This window comes from Cyprinodon tularosa, unplaced genomic scaffold (assembly GCF_016077235.1).
Source record: "Cyprinodon tularosa strain WSP-4 unplaced genomic scaffold, ASM1607723v1 ctg240, whole genome shotgun sequence".
Classification (NCBI taxonomy): domain Eukaryota; kingdom Metazoa; phylum Chordata; class Actinopteri; order Cyprinodontiformes; family Cyprinodontidae; genus Cyprinodon; species Cyprinodon tularosa.
In genome coordinates, this window is record NW_024038897.1 from 742,604 (window position 1) to 761,486 (window position 18,883).

The 18,883-nt window shown below is 36.8% G+C and overlaps 1 protein-coding gene across 1 annotated transcript in view; it reads right to left on the bottom strand.

Annotated features, from left to right (window-relative positions):
• Nucleotides 1-18,883, bottom strand: part of ncs1b (neuronal calcium sensor 1b) — a 51,341-nt gene continuing 32,458 nt past the window's right edge. The window contains exons 5-9 of the mRNA XM_038287594.1: nucleotides 10,474-10,612; nucleotides 4,560-4,638; nucleotides 2,750-2,838; nucleotides 2,592-2,669; nucleotides 1-345 (exon numbers count right to left, since the gene is read on the bottom strand). Coding sequence (XP_038143522.1) covers nucleotides 247-345; nucleotides 2,592-2,669; nucleotides 2,750-2,838; nucleotides 4,560-4,638; nucleotides 10,474-10,612 — 484 coding nt within the window. The 3' untranslated portion in view covers nucleotides 1-246. The remainder of the gene's footprint in view (nucleotides 346-2,591; nucleotides 2,670-2,749; nucleotides 2,839-4,559; nucleotides 4,639-10,473; nucleotides 10,613-18,883) is intronic.

Consider the following 18,883-nt stretch of genomic DNA (forward strand, 5'->3'; position numbering starts at 1 on the left):
TGAGGGCTGTTTCCATCTTTATTCGCTACTGCAACAATATTACACTGCCAGTAAACAAGTGGGCCATTTGAATAATTCATGAGAGCAAACTGTGAGCCGACAGCGGCTTCCACTCTTTTCTTCTGTTTTCCACGGTCGGCTCGGATGGAATAGGAGTTCTACTGCGTTAACAGATTTTAAGGAATGACCTGGGATCGAGGGGCAGAGGAGCGTTCCAGCTCATCTTCCTTCACTCGCCATCCATTCCTACACGAGTCCATCATAGAGGGACAGTGCCTGGACAATAGAAGGGTCTGCCTTTGAACCTTCCTGAAACTCCTGTAGAGTAAGCTTCCCATCTGCATTCTGCAACAGGAAACATAATGAAACCAGAACCCTTGAAATTATCAACTTAAAAACATCAGTGAGGTGTGAAATCAAAGCCCTTAAAGCGTCCAATATTATGTGATGTCAGCTGTGGATCTAAGGAGCTCCTCTCTGGGCCTTTGGTCTGTTTTTTTTTATTAATGCCTTATTAATTACTGGAGGTTTCCTCCTGTTAAAGGGGAGTTTTTTTCTTTCCACTGTCGCTGCATGCATGCTCAGTGTGAAGGATTGCTGCAGTAAATGGTTGCATTTCCTTTACAAATGGGAGCAAAACCAAAGTTGCAGTATTTTCATGATATAGCAAAAACAATTAAAATTGGACGTGAATACGTTTGTTTATGCAATACCTCTGAAAACAACATGGCATTTTTCTGTTTTTATGAGATTTATCCATAATTCTGCCATGGCTCAAGAGGGCGCCATCATCCAACTACTTTCCCTCTTCCTCTTTGACTTTTTACAAGGCACTAGGGCTGAAACAACTAATCGGATTAATCGTGATTAATCAATTATTGAAATAATCGTCAACTAATTTAGTAATCGATTAATCGTTAACTGGAGTATAGAGACTAACACATGCCTTTACTGACAGAGCAACCCATTTAGAGCAGTAATTGTAAAAAAAATATATATATATAAACATTTTGCATTTAAGAATTAAAATAATTCCGTCTGTCAATATGCTCTATGCAGAGGTCCTCAAGTGGAAAACTTTTATTTAAGTTTTCCACTTAAGTTAATAAAAAAATCTTCTTTAAGGAACCTTTGGCTATCCGATTAGTTGTAGCCCTAGAAGGCAGTTAAGTCCAGTTACAGATCATGTGACTCGTGAAATGCGAAAAAAGTGTTTTCATTGCAGTTTTGTGAAAAATAATTTCTATACAGCCAAAAAAAAAAAAAAAAAGCCTCATTGATGCGTAAAAAACTTTTTTTTGAGATTCCAGTGTTTTCATTGAACAAATGTATTTTTTTGGAATTACAATTTGCTCGATTAAATGGTTATGGAAATTACTCAATGTGTAAGCAAATGTGAACTGTCTTTACCTGCTCATCCAAAAGGAGGAAATTCTGCAAAGTTTATGATTCGATGCCGTCGGCCGGTTTATTTAGATGAAAGACTGTGCACCAATCAAAGGTTACACCTAAGGTTTTACTGAACTTTCTATGTAAACTACCCTGTGATGGCGTACGTTGTTAATCGGAGTTTGTTTAATTGAACTGATTTTAATTTAGAGCTCTTGTTATCTGTCCTGTTAGTTTGGGTAGCTCACAATATTTTAAAAGTTTCTAGTTCTGAAACGATCTCCCTTATTTTAACATTACCTCACCCTGGTTTTACTTTCTACCTTTATATCTGGTCTGACAGCTGTGATCGTTTTTCCTCTAACCTTTGAAGAAAGAACAGCTGTACTAGTGCTGATAATGAAGGATTTTTCTTAGTAAACTGAATATATGATCACACTGTACTCCACTTGCTTTTGGTATTAACAGTCCATTACTTTGTGCTGGTTTATCCAAATGAATCAAAGTGAAATCTGAATCTCACACTAAAGTTTTAATGGTCTAATGCAGGCATCCCCAAAGTCTGTCCTCGAGGCCCGCTGTCCTGCAGGTTTTAGAGGTTTCCCTGCTTTAGCACGGCTGATTATGATGATTGCAGTTAAGCAAAAGTCTGTTAATCAGCTTTCAATTAAAATCAGCTGTGCTGGAGTAGGGAAACCTCTAAAACCTGCAGGACAGCGGGCCTCGCGGACAGACTTTGGGGATGCCTGGTCTAATGTGTAAATGCAGCAAAGCAATCAAATGAGACCAGGTTCACTGCACTGCTATTGTTGTATGCTGATAAAGTGATCCTAAGTTCAGTGAACCTTGTTAGAGACCACTCTCCCCATAGAAATGACTAAAGGTTGCACCAGTAGCCCTGTTGGCTAATGCTGGCGGGAGTGAGCTGCATCTCATCTTTCACTACAGCTGAGAGATTCCTAGCACTGAGCGCTGAAGGTGACTGTAAATGATGTTTATAGACTGCAGGCAGTGTCAGCGATACTGTGTTGGCTACAACTACCAGCTCTGAGCTCAACAGTGCCTGCATCAAAGCTGTGATGTTAGCAACAAAGGCAGACTTAGCTGAATTAATGCTAAACTAATAATTATTGCTGCACATTACATAAAGTTTGATGGTCGTGTGAAGGGCTGTAGCTTCAAGTGTGATAATATATACCAACCTTGTCCATCATTGCAAAAATGCGGTCTACTCTCTTTTCTGGAGTGTTTTCGTCCTCTGGCAGCTCCACAGTGTTTCCCTAAGATAGACACCACATAATTACCCTTCAGATCACTCTGACTAATCAGGACCAGAGGGGATACCAGGCTCCATACTTACCACCATCTGATAAATGGCATCTACAATGTTCAACATTTCATCCCGAGTTATGTAGCCGTCATTGTCCAGATCGTACAATTTAAAGGCCCCTGTGAGAAAAAACAATAATATTCAAGCATTAAAACTTGGGAACTTGAGAAATCTGTCACTATTTTAACATAAACCTCAATTTATTGGTTTTGTTTTTATGCAACACACCATTACAAATTAGTGCATAATTGTGCCGCAGAACCAAAGTTAGAAGTTAGAATCCAGTTAGACTTCTATCTTATGGGAGAATTATCCTGCCATAATGCAAGAGCACATAATTTCAATTTGAGAAAAGAATTTCATCTTCTTGCACTCAAAACTTATAATGCTCACACTCAAAACATGCGCTCTCTCTCAAATATTTTCTCTTCTTTCTCAAATCTTTGTTTCTTCTCTCAGATTTAATGCTTCTTGTACAGATATTTTCTCCTCTCGCTTGCCTCCTTCTCTTCGCGCACAAACCGCGCTCTGCTCGAGTCTCAGATACGCTCGCAAACCCGTAGGCTCTGCTTGCGGATTTTTTTTGCTCTCTCTCCGACTGCAGTTGGATCGTCGCCTAGCAACCTTTCCAGCCAATAGAACGACAGCCTCAGAAAGGGTGCGCTTGTATAACCCTACTGAGTGTGCCTGTGCTACTACGCCATTTATAAGAGTGTCAGCTGAAACTGCGATTTATAGTAGTTTTGTGGCTTGATTCAGCAAAGTTCAGTACTTATGGATAACCCAAACAATTCTGAAGTAAGTAATTTTAAACAATTAGTGGTTTGTTATGTACAAAAGCAAAGAATGAAAGCGCGGTTTGTGCGCGAAGAGAAGGAGGCAAGCGAGAGGAGAAAATATCTGTGCAAGAAGCATTAAATCTGAGAGAAGAAACAAAGATTTGAGAGAGAAGAAAAAATATTTGAGAGAGAGCGCATGTTTTGAGTGTGAGCATTATAAGTTTTGAGTGCAAGAAGATGAAATTCTTTTCTCAAATTGAAATTATGTGCTCTTGCATTATGGCAGGATAATTCTCCCATACTATCTGCGCTTAAAACTCTCTCCATATATATATAAATGACTTTTCTTTAGTTATTTTGCAAAGGATTTTCTACATTTGTAAAATTACAAAAACAACCCACAGTTTTTATTTTAACTTGAAAAGCAATTAAAAAACATATTTTATTTCACTTTCAAATTCTATGCTACTTTGTTTTAAGTTTTAATATTAAAACCAACAGAACAAAACACTGTATGAGGCTGGAATGGGAAAATGTTTGAGGGGTATGAATACTTTTGCAAAAAGTTATCCTCCAGATAAATATGATGGACATGGTTTCTATTTTAATGGTTTTAATGGTTTCTATTTTAATACAACAAGTGATTTACAGGGCGATCTTCATTAGGTTTATTTATTGGTTTCTGAAGATGCTCAAGTTCAGGATTTGTAAAGCCTGGTCCTCAGGTCAGGCATGTTTTTGATGTTTTCTCCCCGAATAAATTGGTGGTTAACAGACTTCCAAAGCAAATAATGCTATGCAGGAGCTAATACTGTGATTTGAATCAGAGCGTTGAAGGGACAGACACATCACAGACAGTAAACCCAGAGTCCCAGGGTTATGGATGACTCTTCTAGTTCATTGGAAGCATTAAAGATGAAGGCTGAAGAAGGATACACTATCTAAAGTTTTATAGTTGGTTTTGTTTTAAACCCACCTGTCCTACTTAATGGGTAAAGCAGCCCAATTAAAGCCAAATCCTGTCATTTTAATGTAGAAATTTTAGAAGAGTGTCTTCTTACATCTAAGCTTCTCATCCAGAGTTCCCCTGGAGGTCACTGACAGGGCCTGGATGAACTCGGAGAACTCGATGCGGCCATCCTAGGGGGTGACAAAAGGGACAGAATCAGAATGTAATCATCTGTGGATAAAGTGACCATCCTACATCACACTTTGTCTAACTGTACTTTAATTAACTTTGTTTCTGTTCCTTCGTGGTGTCCTTTCTGCACTGTGCTGAAAAGTGGGCCAGACATTTGCTCCAAGTGAGCTGCTATTTTTTGCCCAGCACCTGGCTCTCTCCTGAGGCTGAAATATGTCACCTCTGGTCATTAGTGAGATGGATGCGACTGGTTCATTTCCTAAGAATCACACATAACAAAAATAATCTGTGTTTTTTGGTGTCAAAGATGTTACTTATTTAGAATATTCCTTATTATGATTAGATGTGTAAAAAAACAGAAGATCCACACTGCAAAAACGACCAAGAAATAAAAAAAATTTAAATTTGTATCCTCAATTTGAGCAGGTAAATAAGATGGTTTGCCAATGGAATAAGTATTTTTACTCTTAAAATAAGATAATTAGAAGATGCACCTGTAATAAGACAATAATATATATATTTTTTGTTATTTTAAATGTAAATTGTCTTGTTTCATTGGCAAAGTGTCTCACTTACTTCCTCAATTCAAGAAAAAATGCACTTACCGTATTTTAAGAAAAAAAATTACTTATTTAGATTTCAATTTTTTGCAGTGGAAAGAGGGAGAAACCCATCTAATCTGATTTACATGTTTAAGCTTTCATACCATTTTAAATTCATCCATCCACATGAAATCTATGAATTAGGCTCCTAATATTGCATATTTCCCTATTTTTTTGTAAGGGCCACGACAGAGAGAGAACAGGGTAGAAGACAAACATATTTGTTGGAAGGCATTAAGTAGCTCAAATCAGTCATGAAATCTTAAACTCTCTCCTTTGCAAAAAGCAAATAGTGTAAGAGAAATTTTACACATATCGAAAATAAAAACATGTTGTACGCATGTTGAGCAGAAATTATGACTGATCTTCAAATGGTGAAGTTCTCAGAGTTGATCTTTCATCATATTCCGATTAGAAGCACTAGAGACTGCTGTCACACTTCAATGGGTTTCCCACATTCCTCACCAACAGCCGTCTACCTGTGAAACCCTCTGGTCCCACTCGTCAGCCAGGCGCTTTAGACGGCCATTGAGGTCAGCTAATTTTATCTCTTCTAGACATCTGCCAAGCTAAAAAATGCTAAAGCCCTCCACCGTTGATGACATCAGCTATAAAAATGGAGAGCGACGCATTCTCTAACTACGAGGTACCTAACATGAGATAAAATTGACTGACGTAGAGAGCTTTCCAAAACCCACTTATCTGATCCTCCAGGGGTCACACAAGCAACCCCCCACACACACCCTTTTTTGATTGTTATATGGCGTAAACACAATTAGAATAAATACAATACATACAATAGTTTAGATTTGCTTAAACATTCTTTATCATACTCATAAATATAAGCAACAGGTTGATTGTGATAGAAGTAATGATAATATAATCTGCAACAACTTTAAGAGACATTCCAAACTGTCAAATAGCATCTATCCCCTAGGGTCAGATAACAAACCAATCCACACACCCCTAAATGATCAGTATCTGTGCTCCTAACTCAGTTCAACTCCAAATACCTGTCGGTGCTCTGTGTGTATATTTTATCCAGCCTAGCCCCAAGCAAACCAAAATACATTCTACTCAGCCAGTCTCCAAACATCAAGAACATCTACTGTCATTAAGGAACCAATTTGTGAAATATTCTGCAGACTCTCATAAGAAGCATGTAATACAGAGACACGATCAGAAACAGTGGTACAAAAAATAAAACACCCTTAAGAGAAAACCATGTAGACTGAAAGGTAGAGCCTGGGGCTTCAGCCCCAGAGAGGCTGGGGGAGGCGTGTGGGAGAGGGAAGTCTGGGACTCTCTGATCAGACTGCTGTCCCTGTGCTCCAGATAGATGGAAGACAGAGTGTAAGTGTAGGAAATGTAGTTCATGGGTGCAGCAGAATAAGTCCTTTATATGAAATGGGTTAATACTGTAGTCTATCTGATACCAGCATGCGATGGTGAAAGCATGTCAGGGGGAATATGTCCAGGTAGGATGCTGCACATAGGCCAAGACCATGTGAACTGATTATTAAACAGCCTCTTCAGGAAGACACTTCTCCCCATAAATGACCTGCAGGCTGACCAGGCCATCAAGGATGTGTCTTTGATGTACTTTATACACCTCATGATGACTGAGGTCAGAGTGACAGGTAATCATTAAGGCAGGTATGCTTTTGTTTATGGAGCACAGGCACAATGACCGAGCACTTCAGGTGGACAAGACTAAGAGGTGTTGTAGACGTCCAAGATGTCCAGAAAAAAAAAAAAAACTACAAGTTGATCAGCACATGCTTTCAGGATCCACACATTTCTGGACCTGAGGTCTTGATAGTGTTGATCTTTTTTTTAAAGTGAAGATAACTTAGTGACATCCTCAGTCCTGCTGGAACAATCATTGATGAAGAAATCTTGAATATCCTGATGTTGCCTATTACCCAATCTTCAATGCACTGTCTGTACCTGTTTTGCCCTTTTTCAATTCTTCCTGGGCCCTGCTATAGGCCAGGCTATCAGTGATCTAAAAACAAGTTTCAGATAATCAAAGGGAAGGACTGAATATTTAGGTTAGCAGAGAGGATTTTTTTTTTCCAGATCAGCATAATCTTTAAGCACTCCCTAGTCTTTGTGCTAAAAGAAATCTTGTAAAGCTAAGGAAACCTCCTCAGTCCAGACCTGAATGATTCTGCTAAGTTTTTGTTTTCCTGCAGATCTGAGGTCTGTGGGCAGGAATCAGCTCCATCAAGATGTATGTGATCTGACACTCCAAAGTGAAGAGCTGAAGCAGCCTTGTTTGCTCCCAAAATGCTGCAAGAAACGTCCAGCGAACTGAATTCTCTGGTTCTACATGATTAAAGTCTCCAGCCACATCAGGACTTAAGCTTATTTGGTTTGCCAGTAAGAGACTGGGCAGAAGCAGTTTGTGTGGGTTAGCATGTAGCCTGCCATGTAATGCTCCCCTTAGCCCTGCTTTTATTTACATTCTCTCCTCAGCCTCCTTGACCACAGAGGGAGGGGGTGATGGGAGCTTCTGTGGTCCACTGCAGTAAATAAAATCTGGCTTTGGGAGTCCATAAAGTCTCGGGTTTCAAACAGTTCAGTCTTCAAGGCTATGAATTACAGGTGAACACATGAAAAGACGTAAATACAAAAGGTGCTGCATGCCCACTATTACAGGCCAAGAAGGTCATTTTCTTTTAGCTAATAGATTTTTAACTGAATTAGTTTCTCGTCTTTGGGACTGATCTCATATGGAAAAGGTATCTATTACCTTTGAATATATTTAGGTTGAAACCAAATTTAAGATTACTGAATTAGTGAAATAAACCTAATATTATCAGGATACTTAAAAGAGCAATTAATAACAGTAATTTCACATACAATACCTTTGTATATAAATGTAATATCAGACATAGATTATGGCATTTTCAAGCAAATGAAGCCATCAGAAGTTATTTTCCAACGTAGGGTGACCACATGTCCCAATTTGTGCGAGACAGTCCCACATATTTTTTACTTCTTTCCCACTGTCCCACAAACTGAAGCAATGTCCAGCATTTGACTGAATCAAATTAGAAAAAATAAATATTTACAGGTGCTTTTCCTAAATGGGAAGAAGGAATCACTGTCACAGAGCATGGCCACTTTCTCTCGTCATGATAAACCTGCTTATGTTGCTCTTAAAATAGAAAAAATTCAAAAATTCAATAACAAATATGATGGAAACTATGTTCAAAGAAAAGAAAACGCAGCCCCAACAAACACTGCGGAGGGATTTATAGACATTATTCTAGATGTAAATAATGTATTTTTGTTTGAAATGGTCATTTAGACAAGGAAAATATGTCAGGAATACATATTCAGTCAAACTAATACATAAACGGCTTGCCATAGCCTGTAAACCACAATAATATTACTTGGAAAATTTGTTTATTTCTTGAATGGAAGTGGATCAATGTATTCTGTTTAGAATAGAGTAGACGTTCTATGTATTGGAACATTGTTCTAATAGATAGAACCTAAGTTTCCTCATCATTTTGATTCTGTCTTCCATTAGTACACAGTAAATACTAAGTTGTTGTTTGCAACCATTTTGGATATTATTAAATGGACATTATTAGTAGTAATCAGTGCCATAGGATGGCTTTACCTCCCAGGAGGCCCAGTAGGTTGTTATCACTGAATGAATCCTAATTCTAACCCTAAAGTAATTCATTTTTCCCCACAGAATTGATTATTCTAATGTGTAATCTGAAAAAAAATGGGGTAATTTTTCATGAACTGTAAAAATAAAAATGATCCGCATGTCGTTGTTGTAGAATGCTTTCCCTACAAATGGCGTCAGATGAAGGGGTAGGGCTACAGTGGAGTTTGTTGTTAATTGGCCAACATTAGATCATGATAGGCTCCGTATTTTAATCTGAGAAGTTGAAATATTCATGAAAAGTAGGCCCATAAAAACAAGCAAAGGAAATGCATCTGTTGCTTCTTTAGTATTCTTTTTTTATAGGTTTCACTAATCACAACTCTACTTTCTCTACTCCATTTCTATAGCCTTCTGTTAACACGAATACCTTATTTTAACCTAATTCAAGAAGAACAGCAGCTTTTTAGGAATTTAACTTGTAAGTTATGAAGCACAAATCTAGTTTGTCCTTAATTTATGCATGAAGTGTCTATTTTTGGTTTAATTCTTGTTGAGTAAGCAGGCATTTGGTAAGTGGAAACTTAAAATACTAAAGGTTAAATTGTTAAAATCCCATTCTTATGTTATGAATACCTGAAAAGAGCATGTTATTTAAACATAAATCATTTAAATATCTTTACATATATTAAGCAGAAAGACATTTTTATACTTGAAAAAATTGAAGAAACTGAAATATTTGAAAAACCTGAGTTTTTTCCCCTATACTTCTGCATTTATATTTTTTTTGTAGGGGGTTTCAGTCATGGCCAATGAAAAAAAAATTAAAATCCATATTTTTTAAGCCCGCTTAAAGCTGAAGTCTGTAAGTTTTTAAAAATAACTTTTTTGTCATATTGGCTAAAACTGTCCCTATGCCCAGACAGCAGTACATGTGATATGTAACCTGTGAAAAAAACTGCTTCTATTTGTCCCGCCTACTGCCCCCCCCCCCCCCCCCCCCCCCCCCCTTCTGGTCGCATGCGGTAGCCGCGCAGATGCTGTGAGAGGGGTGGAGCTTGGAGGTGGGGCATGAGTGAAGCAGAGAGGGTGGGGGAGTGGAGTGAAACCTGTTTTTCTTCAAATTTTCAGTCGAAGTCTGCTCTCTCCTCAATGTTACAGACTGCAGCTTTAAGAACCCTACACAAACAAAATTTGACATTAAGCTACAAAATTCTTTTCTTGGGTTATGCAGTCAATGCTTTTGGCTGCAACCATTTTCCTGTAAATTCTATTTGTAACAGCCTTGGACAATTCACTTTGGTTACATTTTTTCAAAACCCTTCACCCTTTAAATACCGTTGAAAAACAGCCTTAAGAAAGGAAAGGAACATGAATGAATACCACTCTGCACAAAACACATTCTCTGTACTTACAAGAAAAACATAAAATAATGTTCCAGGAACAACGGTTCACTTAAATCAGATTTGGATGAAAGCCTGGCCATTAATCACGTTTAACCAAGAGCAGGACAGAGACAAGTAGCTGAAGCTTCCATAGCTACATACAGGCCATTTAAATACTAACTACAATCAGCAGTGACTTAAAATTACATTACAAACCTTATTTTCATCAAATACATTAAAGACAAATGAAGCGAACTTGGTGGGGTCTCCAAAAGGGAAGAACTGCTTGTATATCTTCTGAAAGCCCACGGCGTCCAGCTGTCCGCTGGGACAGTCCTTGATGAAGCCTTTATACCTGAAAAACAATATTAAGGTAGATATATTACAAAGTGTCCAAAACTATATCTTGCAATTAGATAATCAAGATTTAACAAGCAAGGACACTGTCGCCTCTTCACCTCGAGAGCGAGCAGCACTGCTTCAACTTAGAAGAATGTGCCAGATCAGAAGGTAAAGTGCAAAGCTATTTGTCTTACTCATAGATAAGATAATCACTCTAATCCAATAGTGAGCCCAAGGTGGTTAACCCTAATCAAATTCCTTTCTGCCTCTCTTTGGTAATATGTGGAGCTGATAGATAAGTCGGAGAGCTTCCTCTCGCTCCTGGACATGACATATCTGTAGAGCGACTTAACATCTCTATTAGCCTAAAAATAGAAGCATCTCATAAGCAATTTGAAGCGCAGTCACTCAGAGGTAGGCCGTTTCCGGGAGTGCTTTTGTAACGGAAAAACAGTCATTGTAGAATCGAAATAACAGCTCAACGAACAAGACAGAGTGTTTGTTTCTATGAAAATAAATGTTAGATGAGCAACAGAGGGAGGATGTAGAGGAGGATTACCCCTGGTTATATAAAACATAGCAAAACTGATTAAGTACACACAGGGGAGCACCGCATGTACATCTTTGATTCTGTTAAGGCTTCTAAAAATTAGGCCGGCCTATAATTAAGGCATAGAGGAGCTTTGAAGAAAACTGAAGGCTAGTACAGAGCTTCTCCATGCACACAGTGGCTCCTTGCTCTTCATACATGCTTTACTTTTAATCTGCCTGGGAGATAAGAAACCCAGCCCCTTATCATTTAGAGATGGGAAGCTGATTTGAGAGGTAGTTATTAAAAAAAATTCTGCAAGAGGTGAAGTAAGATTATAGCCCAAAAATATAAATTATCTGCAGATATGAATGGCGATGAATGCAAGAGGTAGAATGTTTGTCATAATCCCAAACCAACCCTCATCGTATGAATCCTTGGGTCACTTTTCCGCTTTGACTACAGGAAATCTAATCCTGCAGCAAATGGCACATTTTGAATGTAATTTATCTTTCATACTTTAAATTCTATTCAATTCAATTCAGTTTAATTGTATAGAGCCAATACACATCGCAATTCATTTTAAGGCACTTTAAAGAGACAATAGTCAGATTGGTAGCCCCCAAACACCAGACGTCATTTAGACATTGGTTTTCGGGCTAAAGTTGGTTGGTCCGTCATGGTCTTAATTTAGCCTACAAACACTATTTGAAATTTGGGCTGTGTTACGGCGGTTTTATTTTATCCAACTTTAGTCCAATAAGTCCACTGTAAAGGATGTTTTTCAACAATCTGAAAATTGCGATTTTTCATCTTTCACTTTACAACCAAATGTAGACATTGTTTGGATGTAAATCATGTTGTCTTTCCAACCAAATTTTGCTTGATGGGTAAAACATTTCCAACAAAGAAAACCACTTCATTGTATCCAGTAATTGGCTGTGTCCAAACATACGCCCTAACCTTTAATACTTGAATCACCATATAGAGCAGGGACTATATAGTGGACTTTATAATGAACTCAGTAAACTGACCATCTGGACATATGATCACTACTTTTTGCTCCACGTTGGTCACTTGACTGCAGCTCCCCACTCGATGCCTGCGCCATCTTTGTTCTATCTCATCCCCAAAACAAATCCCATGATGGTGTGCTAGGAGAGCTCTTAAAAAACATTCTGGAATATATCTGCTCTTCTACTGACTATCGATGTACACTACTTTTCAAGGTGCATTGTGGGAGAAAAAAAAATTCCACTAGACATTCGGACACTCATAAAATAGTGTAACCCCTATATAGTGGGGACGTTCAGACACAGCCATTGACTTGCAGGAAATTCTCCTCCTCAGTGACCTTGGAGTGATGATTTATGATTGTATTTTGTTGTCGATTCTTCAGCAGTCCTTCACACCAAGCATACATACAGTGACAGTGGAGAGGAAAACTCCTTTTTAACAGGAAGGAAACCTTATATGTATATATATATATATATATATATATATATATTAGGGCTGCAACAACGAATCGATAAAATCGACTTTTAAAAGCGTTGGCAACGAATTTCATCATTGATTAGTTGTGTCGCGCGATTAATGCGTCATCCGCCGCCGTCGTCATTGCCGTGGGGCGCCTCCCCCATCGCAACCCCGTTCTCCAGCAGGAGTCCCTCTCAGCGCTGCAGTCAGAGGATGTTTACCCTCAGCGTCCAGACTGCAAATGAAGCGCGCATGCGCCGGGATTGACAGCGCAAATTGATCACAATAATTAAAATAGCCTGCGCTTTGTAAAGCGAAAAAAGTCGGAACATGCAACTTTTGTCAAAACAAATTAACATGGCATGGAAGCACCACTGTTATGATGCAGCACCTGAAAAGGAAACACGTTGGGGGCTTCGATGGCAGTGAAGAGAGCTGATCAGCAGGGTGAGCGACCATGCTTGTTTCGTTTTAAAGTGGGGAAACGTAACGTTAGTTTCTCAGGTAGCTCATCTGATGCTTTCCTTACCGTGTTAGTAGGTTACAGACAGTGATAAGGTTGGCTCCTTATTTTACTTTTAATTTCATTTGAATTAGCTTAAGCAGCGTTTATATTTTCTTTATAAATAAATGAACTTGCAAATTATGAGGGCAAGGCTTTTAAAGTTTAAATCTTCTGGCAAAGATAAAGTAAAGAAGATCCTGCAATTTATGGAAGTAAAGCAGAATAAAATCCAGCAAGGTCAGTAATATGTCAATTAATTATATGCCACATTCCTATGTAAATATCTGTCTTTGGAGGATGTGTTTTTTAGCACCCCTAGTTCTGTCATTTTTATTCCAAATACAATTTATAATTTGAACCACAGGGCTATTTTTATCTCTATGGTTCAGTATTTTCTCAAGTAGCAACTTGTTATACTTTCCTGTCTTAAAAGGCAGAACTCTATTAGTCTAAAAAAACTAATTTGTTGAAATGGGGGGACCTATTGTTTGAACCCCTTAGGGGCTTTTAAAAACAAAAATGTCTTTTTTTGCGCTTTATGAAACAAAGTAGCCTACATTTTGTGGATGTACAGCTACATTTCTTATATAAGTTCGCGTAGTTTTAACACAAAAATTTATTTTTCATATTGCACCAGTACAGTTTATGAGCAACCTGTACTTGTGTGTTTAAAATGTTTATTTTGGAATAAAGAGGTTAATATAAAAAATATTTTTTGTCCGATTCATCGATTAATCGAAAAAATAATCGCCCGATTCATCGATTTTTAAAATAATCGTTAGTTGCAGCCCTAATATATATATATATATATATATATATATATATATATATATATATATATATATATATATATATATATATATATATATATATATATATATATAAACAAACAAAATAATTATTATGATTTCTATATTTTTATCATTTTTATCTATTATTACTTTTGTCATTTTTTATTTATTTTACTGACAGCCGCTTTTTTCCTGACTTGTTCCAGTCTATCGAGAGAAAATTATGATCAACTGTTTTTCTTAACGCTGTGCTCACCCTTGTTCTTAAAATTGCAATTCTAAAATATCTTTCATATTAATATATTCCTGACATGTACTTTTGCTCTTAGAGCTCTATTTAATGCTGAATGGCTGCCGTTTATCATACAAAATTAGTGCAGAACCTTCAATTTCAAAATTATCCAACAAGACAGGCTGCTCATTTCAATTCACCTTTGCTGATGCGACTTCTTTCTAACTTCACATCAGATGTCATGGTGCTAAATTTTGGAATGAAGCAATACATCTTGTGTATACACCTGACATTGTCTTGATATAGGAATAGCTCTTGCATGAGCATTTGCTGTAGTTGATAGGCTCTGTGTGTTTTGTAAATCCTGTATATTATTGTGGATTTTTGCTTTTGTTGTTTTTCTGAGGGCGGGATGTTGATAAGTCACACTGATAATTGATGATTTTAAATTATTTTAATAACAGAAATGCAGCAATGAGATCTAACAGGGCAAGTTCAGATACAAATCCATTATCTGAGGCCGTGAGAATATCGTTAGTGACTTTCACCAGAGCTGTTTCAGTGCTATGATGAGCTCTAAAGCCAGACTGAAACTATTCAAAAAGTTCATTATAGTGATAACACACTTGTTTGGCAACTAACTTTTCCTGACTTTTAGATACAAAAAGAAGATTAGATATAGGTCTATAATTGACCAAGTCATCTGGGTCAAGAGACATTTTCTTAAGTAAAAGTTTAATTACAGCTACCTTAAATACTGAAATACTGTTGTCAATAAAACATATGTGATGCTTTGTAATGGCATTACTACCAATTAAAAGTTTGCTTTATTCATATTACAACCACAAATTTTATATCAGATTAACACAAATTATTCTAATTGTTAGGTGGAAGAAAACTATGGTATTTATCTATTAGATTTTATAAATAAAGATCTGTGTGGGGGGGGGATTTAGACAACCTGCCCCTTGTTTTGTTATTTATTTGGCAAGTATGAAGTAATGTCTTTACATGACTTACTTAGAGTTACCTTTCTTATTGTCACAAAAGGTTTAGCTCAAAGCTGAATCTTTGGACTCATCGTATTCACACTGTACTCATCTGTGAATAAACCCGTTAAACACCCATTAACATTTTTATAGAGTTAATTCTGTAATTCACTAAATCTTTGCAAAATAACAGCAATCTGCTTTTGATGCAGAGCATACAGTATCTGTCTAAAGCCACTGAAACTGGCTTTATTTCTTTCAATTTTATTTATAAGTAAATCTGAGACCATTCTCTTCATCAGAATTGCCTGAGGTACTGAACTGCTTCAAGTAACCTGAAACTACCTAACTATTAATAATGAACCTTTCTTTTGAAGCTCAGGTTAAAAATGTAATCTCAAATTAAGATTGAAGCTTGATCTCTAGTTTAAAAACAAGTCATGTTTCTTCCTCAGAGCTCAGGGGCTTTTGATTTCAACTACTTTTCTGCCCATACTTTTTTAATGGCATTAGTGTGTATGTGTGCTTCAACCAGCTACCAATAGGTCTTGACTCCAGTGTAAAGCTGTGCTCTGTGATTGATTAATGTTTGCACCAATGTGAACTTTATGCTAAAGCTGCACACCTTCCTTGAATGTAAAGTGGCATAAACACTGGATACCTGGTTAACAGGGCTTCTTTCAATGTGGTTAATGTGGTTTCAACTTCCACTCCATATATAAAAATAAAAAAAATGACAACAGAACACCTTCAAACACTGGTGTTATATATATTTTTAATTATTACTTTCACAATAAACATTTAAGTAAGGAAAAAACATTGTCTGTGCATAACTGTTTGGTTTACTGTCCTGCTTGTAGGTGAACTGCTGCTTAAGTCTCAGTCCTTCCCAGCCTCTCAACATATTCCTTTAGGATTGCCCTGTACTTCCCTTGAAGCTTTATTCTATAAACTATAATAAGCTCCCATGTCTCAGTTCCCCCACAGCCTGATGCTTCGACCACCATGACTTCTCACAGCTTTCTTTTAGGAATGGCTTTCTTCTTCCCAGGGTTCTACTGTATGCATTATTAAATGGTGTCTTGTCATCCAATTAGTAAATGATCTATTTGTGTGTTTTAAATTGTCTAATACTCATCTTTATTTAAAAGACAAATTGGTTTATGCATTTTCAAGATTTTAAAACCTTTGTATGTGTGTTATTTTTAAGTTTAACAACTTTATTCCTGAACTATTCCTTACTTTGTATTCTGATCTATACATAGATTAAACTGTAAAACCTCCAAATAATGTATTTTAAAAAACTCAGCCAGCATATATAAGAACCAAAAAATACATTTTAAAATGTGTCTGAATGTGAACTTGAAGAATGACAGGTCAATGCTGCATCATGAAGAACTGTATTTAATATACACAAGTATCCCAGTCTTTTAATGTGTATTGTGCCCTCTTGTGGGCTTAGAGACAAAAGCTGGTGTTTAGTTGGTGAAAAAACTTTTTCTTAATTTATAAAAAAAAATAAAAAATTCCCCACATTTTGACCAGACAGAAGGGTACACATGTACAACCTAAATACATGACGAAAAAGAAAGCATTCTGCTTGAGAACCCTTTTGAAATAAGCATGTGCTGCTACTTTTAGAAACAATTTAATTTCTACTTACTTAAAACTAGAAATAGTTCTAAATGCCTCCGGTGCTCCTTTGTTATTTGCTCGGAGAGTGCCAGAAGCACGGTTAGCCTTTAACATCTTAACAGCACCTTAATGACTAGGGTTAAATGTGCAAATGTCGAGTAAAAAGGACAAAAATAAGAAAAAAATTTTTTTTACTGCACTTCAACAAAACTGACAGATTGGAAAAAAATTTGATCCAACTCCAGAACAGGGAAGGACAATATAGCCAAAACTTATATTGCCCTACATTGCTTTATTTCGGTTGATACAATATAATTTCAAAGTCGACCAAAAAAAAAAAAATATATATATATATACATTATATTCTAGTTTGCTTAGAATACCTACAGATGCCTGTACAAACGTATATATTTTATTTTGACATATTCAGTTTTTTTTTCAATTCAGTTTATTTCCATAGCGCCAAATTCACAACACGTCATCTCAAGGCTCTTTACAGTTCAACCAGATCATACAGTCAAATTGATTCAAAGTGTTCTATTTAAGGAAAACCAGTTGATTGCATTGATTCATTGACTCAAATACAATCCCTCACACTAAAATTTATAAAAATCTTCCAACATAAAAGTTTAGAAATATTTGCTTTAAATAAAAAAAAAATTAAAAATAAAACTAAACTGGAAAAAGCTGTTTCGGAGAAACAGCAAGTGGGAATGCTTCTGCTGAATGAAAAAAAGCTGAAATTACCTGAAGAACATATGAAAATGTGATAGGAAGTTATCAGAAACTTCAAACTGCAGAAAACAATTGAATCATCTGAAGATTTTGTAGGGTAGAATCATTTGGCAGTAAAATGGCAGAAACAGACTCATCTTAAAAGCTGCACAGCCAAACCATACATGATCAAAAAATGTCTTGAATGTGGGCACAAGAAGGGTCTTTACATAATGTCTCCCAAGTTTCTAGGAAAAGTTCTAAAGAAATTTTGAAGGGGGGCCACCTGCTTTCCAGAAACATGTCAGGCGTGTTATGAATTAGCAGCAAACAGAAAAGCTTAATTCCTGTCCAAAAAGAGAGCAGAATGAAGCCAAAGTTCACAGCATAGGCTGAAAAGTATTAAATTAGCTGAATCAGAAAAGAAATTACAAAGAAAAACTTGAATCTTATCTGGTTGAAGAAAAAATGAGTAGCTTAAGGATGGGGAGTAAAATGTTGAGGAAGATGGTATTGAATAAGTATCAAAATTTTGAAATCATATGTGGAAATGTCAAGACTTTGCAAAACAATTTGAAATGATTTAAAATGTGTCGGTTGATCAGCATAGAGAAAACAGTGTCATCCTTAGAGGATTGAAAATCTAAAAACCTATGTGCAAGACTGATCATGAGAAGCAGAGTAAGGATAGAGAGAGAAGCTTATAGAAAGAGTGCCAATACCACTTAACACTGCATGAAAAGTGAGATTTTCGTCCCCGTAAACTCCCGCAGATCTCCCTGATTTTCGTCAGTTTCCGACAATTTGCAACCCGTGCTTGTCCGCGTTTGTCGTGCCACAAATTGTCGGAAACGGACTCTGACATATGTGGAGAGCGATCAGCTGTACTAATGGCCCTAATTAGCATATGAATGCAGCAAACCCGCGCGGCTGGCCAGGTCTGGCTTGAATAACCTACTCAGTATTGGCTGAAACCACTATTCTCAAACAAGTGAAATCGCTCGTGATTGGCAGCAAAACCACACGTGGCCATGCCAGGCTTTAATTTTCTTACTGAGTATTGGACGGAACCACTTCTTTTTAAACAAGTAAAGTCGCTCGTGATTGGTTGGCATATATATATATATATATTTACATATAAATATATATATATATTTACATATATATATATATATATTCATATATTTATTCATTCATATATTTATTCATTCATATGCTGTGTATTTATGTTATCCTACACTACTACATAATTATTAGGCTACCATCAAGGACATGAATGAATTTATACAGGAAATGAACATTTGCCAGGAAGCTGTTTATGCAAAGAAAGAGCTTTATTAAAACACACACAACTATATACAACGCGTATCCAAACACATGGGTATCTAAAAGTCCGTGAACGGTCCGTTTGCT